This window comes from Cherax quadricarinatus, chromosome 6, assembly GCF_038502225.1.
Source record: "Cherax quadricarinatus isolate ZL_2023a chromosome 6, ASM3850222v1, whole genome shotgun sequence".
Taxonomy (NCBI): Eukaryota; Metazoa; Arthropoda; class Malacostraca; order Decapoda; family Parastacidae; genus Cherax; species Cherax quadricarinatus.
Window position 1 is genome coordinate 70758774 of NC_091297.1, and position 20272 is coordinate 70779045.

Sequence of the window (20272 nt, forward strand, 5' to 3'; positions counted from 1 at the left end):
GAGTGCAAAAGTAGTGACTGTGAACATGGTTGTCACAACATTTGATAATTATCTGGTCCCATATTCTTAAAAATTCTAACATTTGTTTTCCCTAACAGTGGATGAAAGTATCAAATACATTTGTGGTATTAGAATGCTGATATGGTTTTGGTCATCTGAGTGATGAAACGCAAATAGCTAGTTAGATGCACGCTATTCTTCATTTTTGGGAAATTCAGAACATAAGAGTTTGATAAAACTGGTGGTGGGTCCTAAGTGTTGAGTAGTGAAAGTCACAGTCAGGAGGCTGACAAGCATCATATTATTTGTGGCTCCTGACCTCATGTATATTTATCACTTTACAAATACACTATTCTGCTATACATTCAAATTGTGAAAATAATACACACAAATGCATTTCCACCAGCATCCACAGTACAGTATATAAAGGTCACTGGTGTATGCATGGGTATTTATCTTGTATACTGTTTTCTTTTAAGAAGTATTACTGTAAATAGCCGGGGTGAATACAAGATCAATATAATTTGCCACATATGTTCTGATGGCTATACTTCCTGAAGATGCAGAGAGCATATAACACTCAAACAGAAAAATAATTATATCTAAGTCATAGAGTACTAGGAATCTAGAGCACCACTTATACTCTGGGCCCGTTTCATGTGCTTTGAACTTTTTAATTCGAATGAGATTCCATGATAAGATTTTTGCCTCATCAGTTCTGTCCACCAGTTTCGTTTCTTTTTAGAACATTTACTCCTTAGACCACCTTCTCTCCTTCGTAATATTTGTGGGAGGTATTTACCAAACTCTTTGGAAACACATGACTGCTCACTTGTCCGGTCATCAGCCTTCTCTTGGCAGTTCCCCAGTTTATTCTCCTCTGTGGTGGGCTCCAAACATGGAAGAGTGGGAGCATTGCATGATGAGGGTTCCTCATCATGCAATGGTTTGCATTTGTCATCCACAGGCATAGCTGGAAAATTACAAACATTGCCATTAGGGATCACTGGGGAAGTGTGGTTTATGAGTCGAAGAGTTTCTTCATTGCTGTCTGGTTCAATAAACTCCCTGACTGGAATTTTCTTATCCTGTTGTTCAGTTAACAAGATCTTGGACTCATCCCCATGTCTTTCTTCTTTACACTTGGTAAGATTACTCTGGTTAGAAATGCTGATGTCATCCAGTAAAGGGTTACTGTATAAGGTCTCGTTTGATGAGGTTTTGTTCAAAGTGGACATATTCAAATGTTCTTTGCATGAAGAACTTAATAATACCTGTTTTATCAAGCCCTCACTGTTGGTATCACTATTAGTAAGAACTGAGCTGCAAGTATGAGAAGAGTATGTCGATGAGCGAGTAGCTATGACATCACTCTCACCTGACACTGGTTGAGCAAAGAAGACAGTTTCCTTCTGCTCCACCTTAGTTGTTGAAGGTGAATCTGGGCAACACTTGGTGTTGCTTGTCTGTAATGAAGCTTCTGTGATTACCTCCGGTGTCATAGTATCAGTTATAATACTTTGGCCACCATCACAGCTAGCTGAATGGAAGCTGTGGGTTGATGTTGCACTGGCATCTCTTGAGGTAAAATTTATGTCAGCAATACATATTGTCATATCATGGTTTGGCCGAGTGTTAGTGTGGTGATGGGATACTGTGGGCCCCAAGGTGCATGAAGTAGAAAGTGGGGAGAGAGTGGAAGCACGCCAAGCAGTGACATCTTTCGGATTCAGTGTTTGTGGAAAATTATCTGAACACAGTGGCTGTGAATGATTGCCAGTTGATACTAAACGTGTTCGAGATGAGGCTGGAGATGTGTGTGTAGTAATTGTTGCAGCTCGTGGGCGTGAGGAAGGATATTGAACATCCTCTGATGACGTCATGATAGCAGGAGGAATGGACGAGGAAGGTGACATATTATGACGTGAGGATAGAGGGTCATAACTGCTTACAGTAGAGGACTGTGATCTCAGCTCATCCAAGGGTGTGTCAGGGAGAGGTGATGGGGAGCTCATCAAAGGCGTGGTTTGAGTATTGGCCATATGTGGGCTGGACGAGTGAGTGGGTAAGGTCATGTTTGCTCGGTAGATGGAGTGGTGGTGTTGGGACACCAAGCTGCGGCCATACATATAATCCAAGTCCATTGGGCGTCGCAGCAGACGGTGCAAGATGAACATCTTAAGGGCATTCCGAAAGTCCTGAGGGGTAATAAGTGGAGTTATTTTTTATTACTGCTATATTGGAGAGTGTAAGTCAGTGAGAACAAATTTATCTGTAATGTGTGATTATGTATTGTCCTCATTAACATACATTAATTTTCATAATTGTATATAAACTGAAGAATGAAACTATAGAGGAAGAAAACAACCTGAATTTCAGCACCCATATCCAAAACAGTTGGGATCCTCTCCAAGATACGATACTACGTGCCGCAAAATGCCCTTCTCACACTATACCACTCACTTATTTATCCATACCTCACCTATGCTATTTGTGCTTGGGGATCAACTGCAGCAACACACCTAAAGCCAATAATAACCCAACAAAAAGCTGCAGTAAGAATAATCACTAAATCCCATCCCTGGCAACACACCCCCCCACTCTTCATAGATCTAAACTTACTCCCTGTTCAGTACATCCACACTTACTACTGTGCAATCTACATCTACAGGACCTTAAACTCCAATATCAACCTTGACCTAAAACGCTTTCTTGATAGTTGTGACAGAACCCACAGGCATAACACCAGACACAAACATCTCTACGACATTCCCCATGTCCGACTAAACCTTTACAAAAATTCAATGTATGTCAAAGGCCCTAAAATCTGGAACACCCTACCTGAGAACTCTAGAACTGCAGACACATTCATCACCTTCAAAACTACCATTAGAAAACATCTTATCTCCCTGATAAACCCCATCAACTAACTACACGAATACCACCTGGTGGTTCACACTTACACTCACCCATTTGACCATAAACAAAAATATTAATCTCAATCTTAAAATAATGAATCCTATGATACTCCAATACTGAAACTATGTACTGTGCCAAAACAAAAGCATTCACATTGCTAAACTCACAAACTAGTATTTAGTCACTTGGCCATAATACCAACATACCTCATAATTTGTAATATTTTAAAATAAAGAATTAAACTAAGTCTGCCCAAAATGCCTAGCCATGCTAGGCGTTCTAGTGGTACACTCTGTAATCATTATTTAACTACATGTAAACCACACAACAACCAAATTCTGTAAATTCAACATTGTAATCTTTATACCTGGAGTTTACCTGGAGAGAGTTCCGGGGGTCAACGCCCCCGCGGCCCGGTCTGAGACCAGGCCTCCTGGTGGATCAGAGCCTGATCAACCAGGCTGTTGCTGCTGGCTGCACGCAAACCAACATACGAGCCACAGCCCGGCTGATCCGGAACTGACTTTAGGTGCTTGTCCAGTGCCAGCTTGAAGACTGCCAGGGGTCTGTTGGTAATCCCCCTTATGTGTGCTGGGAGGCAGTTGAACAGTCTCGGGCCCCTGACACTTATTGTATGGTCTCTTAACGTGCTAGTGACACCCCTGCTTTTCATTGGGGGGATGGTGCATCGTCTGCCAAGTCTTTTGCTTTCGTAGTGGGTGATTTTCGTGTGCAAGTTCGGTACTAGTCCCTCTAGGATTTTCCAGGTGTATATAATCATGTATCTCTCCCTCCTGCGTTCCAGGGAATACAGGTTTAGGAACCTCAACCGCTCCCAATAATTGAGGTGTTTTATCTCCGTTATGCGCGCCGTGAAAGTTCTCTGTACATTTTCTAGGTCGGCAATTTCACCTGCCTTGAAAGGTGCTGTTAGTGTGCAGCAATATTCCAGCCTAGATAGAACAAGTGACCTGAAGAGTGTCATCATGGGCTTGGCCTCCCTAGTTTTGAAGGTTCTCATTATCCATCCTGTCATTTTTCTAGCAGATGCGATTGATACAATGTTATGGTCCTTGAAGGTGAGATCCTCCGACATGATCACTCCCAGGTCTTTGACGTTGGTGTTTCGCTCTATTTTGTGGCCAGAATTTGTTTTGTACTCTGATGAAGATTTAATTTCCTCATGTTTACCATATCTGAGTAATTGAAATTTCTCATCGTTGAACTTCATATTGTTTTCTGCAGCCCACTGAAAGATTTGGTTGATGCCTGCCTGGAGCTTTGCAGTGTCTGCAATGGAAGACACTGTCATGCAGATTCGGGTGTCATCTGCAAAGGAAGACATGGTGCTGTGGCTGACATCCTTGTCTATGTTGGATATAAGGATGAGGAACAAGATGGGAGCGAGTACTGTGCCTTGTGGAACAGAGCTTTTCACCGTAGCTGCCTCGGACTTTACTCTGTTGACGACTACTCTCTGTGTTCTGTTAGTGAGGAAATTATAGATCCATCGACCGACTTTTCCTGTTATTCCTTTAGCACGCATTTTGTGCGCTATTACGCCATGGTCACACTTGTCGAAGGCTTTTGCAAAGTCTGTATATATTACATCTGCATTCTTTTTGTCTTCTAGTGCATTTAGGACCTTGTCGTAGTGGTCCAATAGTTGAGACAGACAGGAGCAACCTGTTCTAAACCCATGTTGCCCTGGGTTGTGTAACTGATGGGTTTCTAGATGGGTGGTGATCTTGCTTCTTAGGACCCTTTCAAAGATTTTTATGATATGGGATGTTAGTGCTATTGGTCTGTAGTTCTTTGCTGTTGCTTTACTGCCCCCTTTGTGGAGTGGGGCTATGTCTGTTGTTTTTAGTAACTGTGGGACGACCCCCGTGTCCATGCTCCCTCTCCATAGGATGGAAAAGGCTCGTGATAGGGGCTTCTTGCAGTTCTTGATGAACACAGAGTTCCATGAGTCTGGCCCTGGGGCAGAGTGCATGGGCATGTCATTTATCGCCTGTTCGAAGTCATTTGGCGTCAGGATAACATCGGATAGGCTTGTGTTAATCAAATTTTGTGGCTCTCTCATAAAAAATTCATTTTGATCTTCGACTCTCAGTCTTGTTATCGGCTTGCTAACTTTGCTAAACTTTGAATTTGAATTGAATTGAATTGAATTAATTATAGAAAAGTAAATAGTTATACCACCTAACTCCATCCTTCCACACAGACAACTCACTCACTCACTCACACTCTCTCTCTCTCTCTCTCTCTCTCTCTCTCTCTCTCTCTCTCTCTCTCTCTCTCTCTCTCTCTCTCATTCACATTGACAGGAGGGTCAGGGGAGACATGATAATGACATATAAAATACTGTGCAGAATAGACAAAGTGAACAAAGACAGGATATTCCAGAGATGGGACACAAACAAGCGGTCACAATTGGAAGTTGAAGACTCAGATGAGTCAAAAGGATGTTAAGAAGTATTTCTTCAGTCATAGAATTGTCAGGCAGTGGAATAGCCTAGAAAGTGCTGTAGTGGAGGTAGGAACCATACATAGTTTCAAGATGAGGTTTGATAAAGCTCATGGAACAGGGAGAGAGAGGACCTAGTAGCAATCAGTGAAGAGGTGGAACCAGGAGCTATGACTCGACCCCTGCAACCACAAATAGGCGAGTACACACACACACACACACACACACACACACACACACACACACACACACACACACACACACACACACACACAAACAAACAAACAAACAAACAAACAAAACAGTCTTCAACACATCCATCGAAACAAGGTGAGTACCTGAGGTATGGAAGATAGCAAATGTAGTCCCAGTTGAAAAAAAAAAAAAAAAAAAAAAGACAGGCACGAAGCATTAAACTACAGACCAATGTTACTGACATGTATGCAGAGTCATGGAGAAGATTATCAGGAGAAGAGTGCTAGAGAACCTAGAAAGGAATGAGCTTATCAGTGACAACCAGCACAGTTTCAGGGACAGGTGTTGACGTACAGGGCAATGAACAGGCAGACACTGCTGCACAGTCAGCAGTACACGACCTACCATACACAAATAACCCGCACATAAAAGAGAGAAGCTTACGACGACGACGTTCCAGTCACGGTATTGTGCCTTTTTGTTATTTACGACCTACCAGTTTCATATAGAGGTGTTCCATTTACAGACTATTTTGCTGCAATAGCTACCAACCTTCACACCCGTTGGCAACAACGTTGGTCTACTCTACTCGGTAACAAACTTCAATCTATTAAACCGAGTATAGGTTACTGGCCGTCTTCTTGTCACCAGTGCCAAGGTTGGGAGACTACTCTCTCCCGTCTCTGCATTGGCCATACTCGTCTTACTCATGGATATCTCATGGAGAGGCGCCCTGCTCCTCTCTGTGAGAATTGTCAGGTTCCATTATCAGTCAGCCACATTCTGTTGGACTGCCCACTTTATCAACGAGCACGCAGAATTTACCTCCAACGTCGTCTTCGCTCCGCTGCTCTCTCTTTACCTTCCCTTCTTGCTGATGGACCCACCTTTCATCCAGACTCTCTCATTGACTTTTTGACAACAACTGACTTCACAAACTCTGATAATACCTTCAGCCCTTTCTACCTCGATCTCTTGCTACCCTCTACCCTGCACTATCCCCTGCCCCGCTGTTTTCTGTAACCTACTGATTGCCCCTTCCCCCTTCTGCTGCCCAATACCCTTGCTTCCTTTCCTACCCTGCAGCGCTGTATAGCCCTTGTGGTTTAGCGCTTCTTTTTGATTATAATAATAATTCAGAGACAGGAAATCCTGTGTCAGAAACCTGCTGGAGTTCTATGACAGGGTGACAGCAGCAAGACAGGAGAGAGAGGGGTGAGTAGATTGCATTTTATTGAACTGTAAGAAGGCATTTGATGCAGTTCCGCAAGAGATTAGTGCAAAAGCTGGAGGACCAGGCAGGGATAACTGGGAAGGCACTTCAATGGATCAGGGAATACCTGTTAGGAAGACAACAGCGAATCATGGTACATGACAAGATGTCAAAGTGGGTGCCTGTGACAAGCGGGGCTCCACAGGGGTCAGTCCTAGGACCAGTGCTTTTTCTGATATATGTGGATGACATGATGGGAGGAATAGACTCAGAAATATCCCTGTTTGCAGGTGATGTGAAGCAGATGAGAAGAATTCAGTTGGACGAGGGCCAGGAAAAACTACAAAGGGATCTGAACGGGCTGCAAGCCTGATTCAGAAACTGGCTCCTGAAGTTCAACCCCACCAAATGCAAAGTCATGAAGATTGGGGAAGGGCAAAGAAGACCACAGAGTATAGTTTAGGGGGCCAGAGACTACAAACCTCAATCAAAGAAAAAGATCTTGGGGTGAGTGTAATATCGGGCATATCTGAGGCACACATCAATCAAATAACTGCTGCAGCATATGGGTGCCTAGCAAACCTAAGAATAGCAATCTGACATTTCCATAAGGAATCGTTCTGGACCTTGTACACCATGTACATTAGGCCTATATTGGAGGATGCAGCCCCAGTTTGGAACCCACACCTAGCCAAGCATGTAAGGAAATTAGAGAAAGTGCAAAGGTTTGGAGCAAGACTAGTCCTGGACAGGTTAAGGGAAATCAGCTTGACGACACTGGAGGCCATGAGAGATGGGGGGATATGATAACGGCATATAAAATACTGAGAGGAATCGAAAAGTTGGATAGAGACAAGATGTTCCAGAGATGGGACTGCTCTCATGACCTCCACAATCCTTCCATATATAGGATAGTCACTGATATTAGTAGATGTTCTTTATTTGTTCGTTGCCCCTGTTTACTCTGTCCCGTTTCTCTTTGCCTACATTCGCTCGTCTTCTCTTCAGTTACCATCTTTCTATGTTCATGTAGCATCTCACTTTTCCCTGCCCCCTTGGGAAGTTCCAACAGTTCATATCTGTTCTTTTCCACTGCCATCCATGCGCAAAAGCCCAACTGCCTATGGTGGCTTCTCGCTCTCTTTTTTCTTAACCACTTCCGAACTCATTCTCATGCCTTCGCAGTGTACACTGATGGTTCCAAGTCTTCTGATGGCATCAGATTCGCAGCAGTGTTTCTGGAGAGTGTCGTGCGAGGGCATTTATTATCTTTGGCTAGCATTTTTATGGCTGAATTATATGGCATTTTTGTAGTACTTATCCATATTGCATCTATGCCTGTGTCACCATTTATGGTCATTTCAAAATCCCTTAGACTGAAATATACCTCGTGCCCTGGTTCTTCATATCCAACTTTGGTTACACCATATCTCTAGCAAACACAAAGATTTTTTTTTTGTTGGGTCCCCAGTCATGTTGACATAAAGGGCAATGAACAGGCAGACACTGCTGCATGGTCAGCAGTACATGACCTCCCAGTTTCATATAATAGAGGTGTTCCATTCACAGACTATTTTACTGTACTTGCTACCCACCTTCACACCTACTGGCAACAGTGTTGGTCTGATTTGTTCTATAATAAACTACATTCTATTAAACCGGGTATAGGTTTCTGGCCATCTTATCATCGGTGTCTAGGTTGGGAGACTACTCTCTCCCGTCTTGGTATCGACCACACTCATCTTACTCACGGGTATCTCATGGAGAGGCACCCTGTTCCACTCTGTGAGAATTGTCAGGTTCCAATTTCTGCTTGCCACATTCTGTTGGATTGTCCACTTTATCAACGAGCACATAGAAGTTACCTCCAATGTCGTCTCCGCTCTACTGCCCTTACTTTACCTTCTCTTCTTGCTGATGGACTCTTCTTTAACCCAGACACTCATTGACTTTTTGACAGCATCTGATTTACTGCACAAATTCTGGTGTCGATGCCTCTAGTACTCCTCACAGCCATTTCTATCTCAGTCTCTTGCTACCTTCTACCCCTGCACTGTCCACTGCCCTGCTGCACTCCATGACCTAACAGTCATCCCCCTCTTTAAGGGGGTCTTCTTGTAGTGGTAAAGAGGCTATCGGTCTGAGGAATTGGACCTTTTGGTCTTCTTCCTCCGACCGAACCTAATTACCCCCAATCCTCCCTTCCCTACTCCACCATCTTTATACCCCCCTTTTTCCCCCTTTCCTCCCCTCTCCCCACCCTCCCTTTGTTTCCTGTCCTATTTGTAGCCTCTGGGATCCTTCCCTCTGGCTTTATAGTTTCTAGGTAGGGGGTGGCATGCCGGGGTTTGTCCCACTCAGTTAGGTCACTCAGGGGTGGTGTGGTTTGCTGTGGAATCTGAATTGTCTGAAGGTGGCCTGCTCCCTTCCTGGATGTCTGTGAAGTGGGCGAGGCGCCCTTTGGGTAATGGGTGTATCTCTGGAAGCTGCCTGTTGGTTCTGGGAGGTGGCGGCCGAAGGGGGTATGCTTTGTGGTGGGTTTCTGGCTGCCTTTTCTTTTGTCCGCCGAGGTAGCTCGGTAGATGTGAGGCTGCTCTCCCGGAGTGCTGGCTTACCAGCATGAAGGGTAGGGTATGGCATGGGTTCCATGCTGCATCTTCACTACCAGTGGGCTCGAGGCCCTGTCAGATGAGGGGAGGAGTTTTTGGCCCCTCCATGCCTCTTAGTGACTGTCCCTCTGCTATCCATCTTTTTTTTTTTCTCTCTCTCTTTTTTTTTTTTCTTAAAATAACAAGAAAGGAGATATCACAGAAGAAGCACCTTTATTATGGAGTCTTCGCCCAGTGAAACCCTTCCTCCTCCCTGACCCCTTTCTGATCCCACACCCTGTTTTGACCCGGCTTCATTATCGGTCCATTCTCTTTAGCAGTTTACCTGGACCCATTGCCATATATTGATGATTATGATTGTTTTATGAAAACAGGCCTTCACTTTATTCATGTCAATGCAAGATCACTTCTTCCTAAATTGGCAGAGATTAAGATTCTAGCTAACAAAATTAGGGCGGCAGTTATAACCATCTCTGAATCTTGGTTGGATGATACGGTGACTGACGACGAGGTCAAAATAGAAGGTTACAATATAAAACGCTTAGGAACAGAAAGGGTGGTGGAGTATGTGCCTACATTAGAAATGACTTAGCTTACAACCCAAGACCTGATTTAAATAACAATAAACTGGAGATTCTATGGTTTGAAGTGCTGCTTCCCAAGACCAAACCCATCTTAGTAGGAACTAGTTACCGCCCTCCTACCCAGGACCAGTTCTTAGAAGACTTTTCCAGAGTCTTGTCCGGAGTTGAAAACAATTGCGAGACAATAATACTGGGCGACTTCAATATCTGTTTTCAGCAGCAAAATAACGGGCTATGCAAAAGGTATAAGCAAATTCTAGGTTAAAATAGTTACACTCAACTAATTAATACACCAACCCAGATCACACAGTTCTCAGCCACCCTGATTGACCACATACTTTGTAACCGCTCTGAGAACATTAGTCAGTCAGGCGTCATTACCTCAGGTCTTAGTGATCATTTCATCATTTACTGCACCAGGAAAATCACTAGGGATAGGATAGGCCTACACAGGACAATAAAAATGAGGTCAACTAGAAACTACAGTAAAGAAACACTGGTAAATAGGCTACACAATTGTGACTGGACAGAAATAAGTTGCACGGACGCAAACGATGCCTGGGAAAAATTCAAAACAATGTTCACTACCATCTTTGATAATATTGCACCAGTTAAAGAGGTTAGGATTAAACGAAGAACTGAACCCTGGATGACTACTGAGATATTAGATAATATGAAATTCAGAGACCAGCTGCTAAAAAGATTTAAAGCAAACAGACAGGATATTGCAGCACTAAATGAATTCCAAAGGGTGAGGAACAGAGTACAGAGACTTATAAAAGGAGCAAAGGCAAAGCACTATTGCTCAAAAATTGAAGAGTATAAGCATAACCCCAGAAAGCTCTGGCAACAACTAAAACAGTTGGGGTATAGCCATAAGCCAGTAGATAGGTCTAACATAGTACTCACTATCGATAATGAGGTATGCCACGAAACATCTAAGGTGGCAAATTGCTTTAATTACTACTACACATCTGTCGCATCAACACTAGTAAGTAAATTACCAGCTGCATCAAATACCTTTAACACAGACTCTGATAAGTTTCAAACATACTATACCAATAAAGGGGTAACCCCAAACAGTTGTCAACTAGTAAGTGTATCTCATGACTTCGTTCAAAAAGAACTAAGCAGGTTAAACCCAACTAAGAGCACAGGCCCTGATAACATCCCGTCTAAGTTCCTAAAAGATGGTGCTTCTGAACTGTCAATCCCTATTGCTCACATAATAAATCTATCAATCACCACTAATACCATACCGGAGGGGTTCAAGGAGGCCAGAGTTACTCCTATCTTCAAGAAAAATAATAGGTCTGATGTAAGCAACTATAGGCCTGTTAGTATACTCAGTATAATATCTAAAATTCTGGAGAGGGTGGTGTATTCTCAAGTAGTTAAGTACCTTAATGACAACAGCATTCTCCATAACTATCAATCGGGCTTTAGAAGATCCTACTCAACCGACACCTCCCTTATTAATCTGATGGATTACCTGAGAACTGAAATGTCAAAGGGGAACCTCATAGGTATGGTAACCTTAGACCTGCGAAAGGCCTTCGATACTGTCAACCACAATATATTATGTAAGAAACTTCAAGCTATCGGTATAGGTTCTGTAGACTGGTTTAAGTCCTACCTTAGCAACAGGAGACAAATAGTCAAAATCAACAAAACGGAATCAGAACCCCTGCCGATAACATGTGGAGTTCCCCAAGGTAGTATTCTGGGTCCCTTATTATTCTTATGTTATGTCAATGACATGCCTATCAGTGTCAAGTGCAAACTCCTACTGTATGCAGATGACAGTGCCCTGTTAGTGTCAGGTAAAGACCCACAAGTTATTGCTAATGTTTTAACACTGGAACTGGAGTCCTGCAGCAAATGGTTAGTAGACAACAAACTATCATTACACCTCGGGAAAACTGAAGCCATTCTCTTTGGCACGAAACATAAACTGAGAAGGGTAAATAATTTTAATGTCCAGTCTAATGGGGAGCCCATCACTTTGGTTTCATCAGTAAAATATCTGGGAATCCCCTTTGACCCATGCATGTCAGGATAATTGATAGGGAACAGTGTAGTAAAGAAAGCGAATGCCAGACTGAAGTTCCTGTATAGACAAGCACAGTGTCTACCTACTGAGGCTCGCAGGACCCTATGTCTAGCCCTTATACAATGCCATATGGATTACGCTTGCTCTTCATGGTACTCTGCCTTGACAAAAAAAACTGAAAGATAGACTGCAAATCACCCAGAACAAAATCGTAAGATTCATCCTGGGGCTGGGACCAAGAGAACATGTAGGCCAGGATGAATTACAGCAGTTGGATATGCTGAATGTTGAAGACAGAGTAAAACAACTGAAGCTAAATCATGTTTATAAAATTGCTCACAAACAGTGTCCAGAATATCTTGCTGTCAATTTTGTCAAGGTTGGGAACCACCAAAGTAATCATTGTACTAGGGGAAGCACAACTTTGTAGTACCCACAGTCATTGGCCAGGCGTCAAACACCTTTTATTGTACAGCAATAAAGGAATGGAACAGACTACCCGCACATGTCAAAGCCAGTCATAGCATGAACCAGTTCAAGAAGAGTGCCAAAAGGTGTCTGATGAATGTAGCTACAGAAAGGGAGGGGAATGATTTTCTATTTTTTAGCTAACATACGTGTAAATTTTACCTTATTCCTAGTAATGACCCTCGTATTGTAGCCTGGAGTTTACCTGGAGAGAGTTCCGGGGGTCAACGCCCCCGCGGCCCGGTCTGTGACCAGGCCTCCTGGTGGATCAGAGCCTGATCAACCAGGCTGTTGCTGCTGGCTGCACGCAAACCAACGTACGAGCCACAGCCCGGCTGATCAGGAACTGACTTTAGGTGCTTGTCCAGTGCCAGCTTGAAGACTGCCAGGGGTCTGTTGGTAATCCCCCTTATGTGTGCTGGGAGGCAGTTGAACAGTCTCGGGCCCCTGACACTTATTGTATGGTCTCTTAACGTGCTAGTGACACCCCTGCTTTTCATTGGGGGGATGGTGCATCGTCTGCCAAGTCCTTTGCTTTCATAGTGAGTGATTTTCGTGTGCAAGTTCGGTACTAGTCCCTCTAGGATTTTCCAGGTGTATATAATCACGTATCTCTCCCTCCTGCGTTCCAGGGAATACAGGTTTAGGAACCTCAAGCGCTCCCAGTAATTGAGGTGTTTTATCTCCGTTATGCGCGCCGTGAAAGTTCTCTGTACATTTTCTAGGTCGGCAATTTCACCTGCCTTGAAAGGTGCTGTTAGTGTGCAGCAATATTCCAGCCTAGATAGAACAAGTGACCTGATAGTCTTAATGACCCTTGTGTAGTAGATAGTCTTTTTAGTATGATAACAAGATGTTATCTTCAGTTAGAATGATAACAAATTCTCACTACAGGCAACACACTCCACCAATATTCAAAACACTCAACCTACTCACCATACAAAACATCCATACTTATTATTGCACCTATTACATACATAGAACACTTAACTCTGATATTAACCCTCCCCTCAAACATCTCCTTTCCAACCTCAACAGAACACATGACCATAACACAAGGCACAGATCACTCTTTGATGTTCCTCGTGTCCATCTCACACTATGCAAAAACTCAATGCACATAAAAGGCCCTAAAATCTGGAATTCATTACCTGTAAATATAAAAGAAACACTACCTGTTTATAAATTCAAGTCACTTCTCAAAGATCACTTACTCACTCAAAACCAAATAAATACTGAATAACTGAACCTTATAAATTGTATATCCTATATGTTACTCACAATTATATCACACAAATGTTAAACCTAGGACCCAATCTAACTTTATTATTTTTTTAAATACACTACCTAACAGAATACTCCATTTGACTGAATGTACAGCATTGCATGCAACCATATGACCTGTCTTTGTAATACTCATTTGTGCTTTATAGTTATCTGTTTACAATAATGTTTTATCACTGATTTCATCATTGCTTAGTTAATCTTAAGTTAATTTTAAGCCAGCCCGTAATGCTATGCATATAAGTGGCTTTGGCATGCTGCTCTTACCTGTATTTTTTGTACCTCTGTTTGTATGCTTAAATTACTAAATAAATAAATAAATAAATAGAATAATAAGAAAATATTATAACCTTTATATTATAATAATAAGGTAAAAGGACCCCAATGGAAATAAGTCACTCTGTCTGACTTTTTTGGGTTATCCTAGGTTCTCTACACATATGCTGCTATGTATGATAATTCTATGTAACTGTATTTGTGTATACCTGAATAAACTTACTTACTTACTCTTGACTCTTCTCATACCCCTGTACCTTCTGCAGGTGACGCTTCATCACCTTCATGTGCTGTGGAGTCACCCATTTCTGTTAATGCTGCTGCTTCTCGCATGCCTTTCACAATGCATCTGACTTCCTTGAATACAGTGTGACAGTTTGTGGATCGCCCACCTCCCTCAGGTCAGGCCACCCATGGTTTTACTCCTAAACGTCCAAGACAACCTACTGATGAGAGTTCGTCGATGATCGTTCAACAATAACCTACGCGACACTCACTGCCTTTGCTTACCAGGCTAATGAGTATGCAATGGACAAAATTCTTTGTTTTTTACAGACACGTCTCAAACCTATTATCTTTCTGATCGTGGAATTGGTAAAACAATTTTATAGCACGGCCAAAATATATCCTTCCACACTCTTCGAAGTGGTGCATGTGTCATAACAGTACAGAAATCAGAGCAAGCTCATGCTCTCTCCCGCATCACTTCCATAGATAACATACCAGTCCTCATTCGTAAGTATGCTACACTTAATTCTTGCAGTGGTACTGTGGTCTTACTGCGTACCATTGTACAGTGATTTTTTTTGTCTTGCAGCGAGGATATTTTAGAACAACAGCCCTTCAGAATCTCCCTGTTCTTAAGGTAGTTATGTACATCCTGCCTGCCCGTGGGCAGAGGCACTTTCCTAATAACATCACTCGTTTAACCTGTCTATATTGCAGGACATCGCCTAGAGGTTTGTCAAGTAGTTCCCACTCTCTAACAACGTCGTAATTACTGGCGTTTTGGGCACCCCACTCAACACTGCAGTGGAATGCCCAGTCTGCAGTGCAGATCATTCCAATACGCCTTGTAGTCTTCCCCTCTCTTGTCTCAATTGCAAGGAACCTCATTGTTCCTTTTCAAGCTGTTGCCAGGTTTATCGTAATGAATGAGAGATCCATTATCTTGAGTGTGAGGGCCTCACTTACACTATGGCTGTCTCTCAGCTTTGCCTTCAGGGTAAACTCCTTTGTGTACCACATGCTCGGGTAGCCCGAAGACCTCCAACCTCGACAGTCCTCCTGCCTCCCAATCTGTCTGTGTCTGTGTCTTGCGGGGTCGCCCCAGTTTTTAATTCTTTTGCAGTTTTATCCTCTAACACTCCTACCTCCGCACCACTTCCTACTTTTACTTCTTCATCTCGCTCCCTTACTTGCTTCTCAGTCTATGAGACCTTGCAGACCTACACTTTCTTCACGTCTAACACCTGCACAGAATATATCTTCTACCTCGGAGCCTACTTCTCACCCCCCTTTTCAGCTCTCACACGAAGGTAGAGGTTCACCCCCTCATGTAGTCCCCTGTTCTTCCCCTCCTCTGTCTTCTTCCATAGTTACCCTTCAACCTCCTTCCTCTCCTGTTACACTGCAGGCCTCTTCTACCCCTTCTGACGCATCTCTCCAGATTCATACTCCCTACCCCCGCTCAGACCTCTTTGGTTGCCACCGTAGTTACTCCGACCTTTACTTGCAATGCCTTTCCTGTCTCTGACATCATGGCATTGTCAGCTTCCTTAATAACTGAGACAGACAATATCTCCAGCTATACTGCAGAGATGACACCCCTGATGGACACCAATGTGCCTCCTTCTACTCCTTCTGTTTCACGACCCTTGCAACAGTCTATTCCTCTGTAACATTCAAATTCTTCCTTGTTACACGCTTACCATTACCCCCACATGTTGACTTTACAGATCCTAAAAGTTCATAGGTTTTATCATTTCTTATTGTTACCAATTTTATTTCTGTACATAATGTCTTTTTTACAATTGAATATTCATGGCCTTAGGGGCAATTGAGGAGAACTCCAAAGTGTTGCTCTCCCAGTTGTCCCCAGTATGTGTTGGGTTGCAAGAGCCCAAAATTCGTTCTGCTGTCATTCACCCCATTTTTGGCTACGTGCTTTTACATTCTTCAGATCCTTTATCTGACGAATCATTTAATGAAAGCTCACTTCTTGTGCATGTTGACATACCGTATCAATAAGTTTTGGTTCATTCCTCGCTGCATTATACTGCAGCTTGTATTTACACAAATGCTTTACAGTTTTCTCTCTTATCTTTCTCCCTCCTGTGCATTCTGTATCCCTGATTTCGCGTTTTTAATTTCTTTACTGCCGCCCATCTTGTTGGGTGATTTTAACGCTCACCATCACCTGTGGGGAGGGTCCCACTGCGACTTGTGGTGATCAGTTGGAGAGACTTCTCGCTTCTCATCCTCTTCATGTTTTAAATATGGGTGCTCCTACCCATTTTGACTGGCACTCAGTCTCTCCTGCATTGATCTTTCTATCTGTTCCTCGCCCATTGCACTTGATTTCACATGGTCTGTTCTTCCAAATTTACATGATGGTGATCACTTTCCTATCCTTCTTACTTCTACATATACCTGACCATTTTGTAGCCCCTGTTGGCAATTTGCTTGAGCGGATTAGGACTTACACTCCCATCTTACCACCTGTTGCAAGGACCCCCCTTTCATCGTCTATTGATGAACTGGCACACCAATTTTTGACCTTAGTCATAACTTCAGTGATGCGTTCTATCCCCCAAGCCTCAGGCAGGCATTCACAGACATGCATACCTTGGTGATCTCCTACATTCGCCAGTGCAGTGCGTTTAAAACATGATGTGTGGGGCCATTATTGATATAACTGTACCACGGAGCATCTGTTGGATTTTAAGTGGGCAAAGGCAGTTGCTCGCCGCATCATCCATGATGCTAAATGTTCTTGTTGGCAAGACTACGTGTCTACCATTACCCCCGTCTTCCCCTATGTGCACGATTTGGAAAAAGGTGCGAAAATTGTGTGGTAAGTACACTCCGGACCCACCTCCCGTTTTGCGGGTTGCTAGAGTTGATGTCGCAGAACCCTTAGAAGTTGCCACAGAAATTGGGAACTATTTAGTCTGTATCTCCTGAGGGTTTCACCTCTGTCTCTCATTGCATCTAAACCTACCAAAGAGCAATTGCCCTTAGATTTCTCCTCCGATGGATTGGAGCCATATAACGTACCTTTTACTCTTCTAGAATTAGAGTCCACACTTTCCATTCACCAGCTACCAGCACCAGGACTTGATGATATCAACATTAGGATGATACAACATCTCCCTTCCTGTCCTTTTACGTCTTTTAAATCTAATTTGGGAGCACTACATTGCACTATCCACTGGCCTGCTGCACTTCATAATAATCATCCCTCTCCCTCTTGCTACCCATTACCCCTACATCCTTCCCTGCCCGGCAGTGCTGTGGGACCCTTGTAGGTTTAGCGCTTCTTTTTTATTATAATCCAGAGATCGGACACAGCAACAAGGGAAGCTGGAAGTTGAAGACTCGGATGAATCACAGGGAGTACATTGAGAGACAACACAATAAGTGTCCGGGGCCAGAGACTGTTCAACTGCCTCCCAGCATACATAAGGGGGATTACCAATAGACCCCTGGCTGTCTTCAAGAACGCACTGGACAGGCACCTAAAGTCAGTACCTGACCAACCAGGCTGTGGTTCGTATGTCAGCTTGCATGCGGCCAGCAGTAACAGCCTGGTTGATCACACCCTGATCCACCATGAGGCCTGGTCTCAGACTGAGCTGCAGGGGCGTTGACCCCCGAAGCCCCCTCCAGGTAAGTGGAAGAGTCTGGGAAGTGATGTAGTGGTGACAGGATCCATACATAGCTTTAAGAAGAGGTATGATAAAGCTCATGGAGCAGGAAGAGTGACCTAGTAGTGCCCAGTGAAGAGGCAAGGCCAGGAGCTGTGACTTGACTCCTGCAACCACAACTAGGTGAGTACAATTAGTTGAGTACACACACACACACACACACACACACACACACACACTAAAACACCCCAGTTACTGTCATCAGTCAACACAGAGGTACACAGATTTAATCCTTCAAGGTGGTGCCTTGATGCAAGTAATAGGAGCTACTCTCCCCTTTGATAAAGCCTGATTACTTCCCATACTCCAGATGCTGTATAACCCTTATAGATTAGAACTTCCACATGTTATCCCCTCAAGGGAGGTTCCTTGATGCTATGAGGGGCTCTTGATCTAGGGAATTGGATCTGTGCTCCAGTTCCCTGAGTTGGCGAGACTACGTGTCTTCCATTACCTCGTCTTCCCCTATGTGCGCGATTTGGAAAAAGGTGTGGAAATCGTGTGGTAAGTAGGCTCTGGACCCAGCTCCTGTTTTGTGGGTTGCTGGAGTTGATGTCGCAGAACCTTTAGAAGCTGCCACAGAAATAGGGAACTATCTTGTCCGTATCTCCCGAGGGCTTCACCTCTGTCCCTAATTTTTTGAGTCTAAACCTACCAGAGAGCAATTGCCCTTAGATTTCTCCTCCAATGGATTGGAGCTGTATAACATACCCTTTACTCTTCTAGAGTTGGAGTCCACGCTTTCCATGTGCCAGCCGTCGGCACCGGGACCTGACGATATCCACATCAGTATGCTACACCATCTCCATTCGTTACAGCCCTTCCTGCTCTTTTACATCTTTTCAATCTAATTTGGGAGCGAGGGGTTCTCCTACAACACTGGAAATCAGCTATTGTACTGCAGTTTCACAAATCTGGCTCCTCAGGGCTTGACACCTTTCACTATCGTCCCATTGCCTTGACCAGTGTGGTCTGCAAGGTGATGGAACAATTGCTGAATAGACGTCTGATGTGGTTCTTAAAGAGACACAGCCTTTCCCCCTCACCAATATGGCTTTCGCAAAGGCCGCTCTACTTTAGACCTGCTGCTCCACTTTGATACATATATTCGAAATGCCTTTGTTAACGACCACTCTGTCCTAGCAATCTTTTTCAATCTAGAGAAGGTATATGACACCACTTGAAGGTATAACATTCTAGACCAAGCCCACTCCTTGGGCCTCCGCAGTAATCTACCAAACTTCATTGCTGCTTTGTCTGATAGACATTTTCGGATCCGTATTGGTGCCTCGCTTTCCTCAGACTTTGTACATGCCGAAGGAGTCCCACAAGGTTGTGTCCTCAGTACTACTCTCTCTATCTTTCTTCGCATATTTGGTCATCACTTTATGTTGATGACTTCGCTATAGCTTACTTGGGCGCTGACTGTCGACTAGTAGCGGCCTCCCTTCAGGTAGTGATAGACCGAGTCTCCCATTGGACCACTTCTCATGGCTTTAAATTTTCCAGTATGAAAACCCGATTCATTATCTTCCTGATCAGCCGGGCTGTGGCTCGTACGTTGGTTTGCGTGCAGCCAGCAGCAACAGCCTGGTTGATCAGGCGCTGATCCACCAGGAGGCCTGGTCACAGACCGGGCCGCGGGGGCGTTGACCCCCAAAACTCTCTCCAGGTAAACTCCAGGTAAACTCTCCAGACGCCTGTTTATACCAGATACTCCCTTGTACTTACACGGATCACGTATTTCGACATGTGATACAGTCAGGTTTCTGGGCCTGATCTTTGATTGCCCAGTGACGTGGAAACCTCACATTTCTTCGTTAAAGACAACTTGCCATGGTCGGCTAAACCTCCTAAAGGTTCTTGCACTTCGTTCAAGGGGAGCAGATCATCACACTCCTTCGTTTGCATTCCACCCTAGTCTTGTCCAAGCTAGATTATGGTGACCAGATCTATTCTGCGGCTTCTCCCGCAACTCTAAGTTAGATCCTATTCATCATCAAGGTCTCCGCTTGTGCCTTGGTGCCTTTCATTGGTCCCCTGTTGAGAGCCTCTATACAGAGACGAATTTTTCATCCTTGTCTGATCGCCGTGATGCTCATTGCCTTCGCTATTATGTTCTATCCCATGACCTCTACAATCCCTCCGTATATAGGATAGTCACTGATGTTAGTAAACGTTCTTTATTTGTTCGTCACCCCTGTTTACTCCATCCCTTTTCTCTCCGCCTACATTCGCTCTTGTCTTCTCTTCAGTTACCACCTCTCTATGT

At 43.8% G+C, this 20272-nt stretch overlaps 1 protein-coding gene across 2 annotated transcripts in view; it reads right to left on the bottom strand.

Annotated features, from left to right (window-relative positions):
- Positions 1-44: 44 nt before the first annotated feature.
- Positions 45-20272, bottom strand: part of LOC128692989 (uncharacterized) — a 324486-nt gene continuing 304258 nt past the window's right edge. For both annotated transcript variants that reach the window (XM_053782420.2, XM_070081996.1), the window contains one exon: positions 45-2198. In XM_053782420.2, the coding sequence (XP_053638395.2) occupies positions 618-2198 (1581 nt within the window). In that variant the 3' untranslated portion in view covers positions 45-617. The remainder of the gene's footprint in view (positions 2199-20272) is intronic.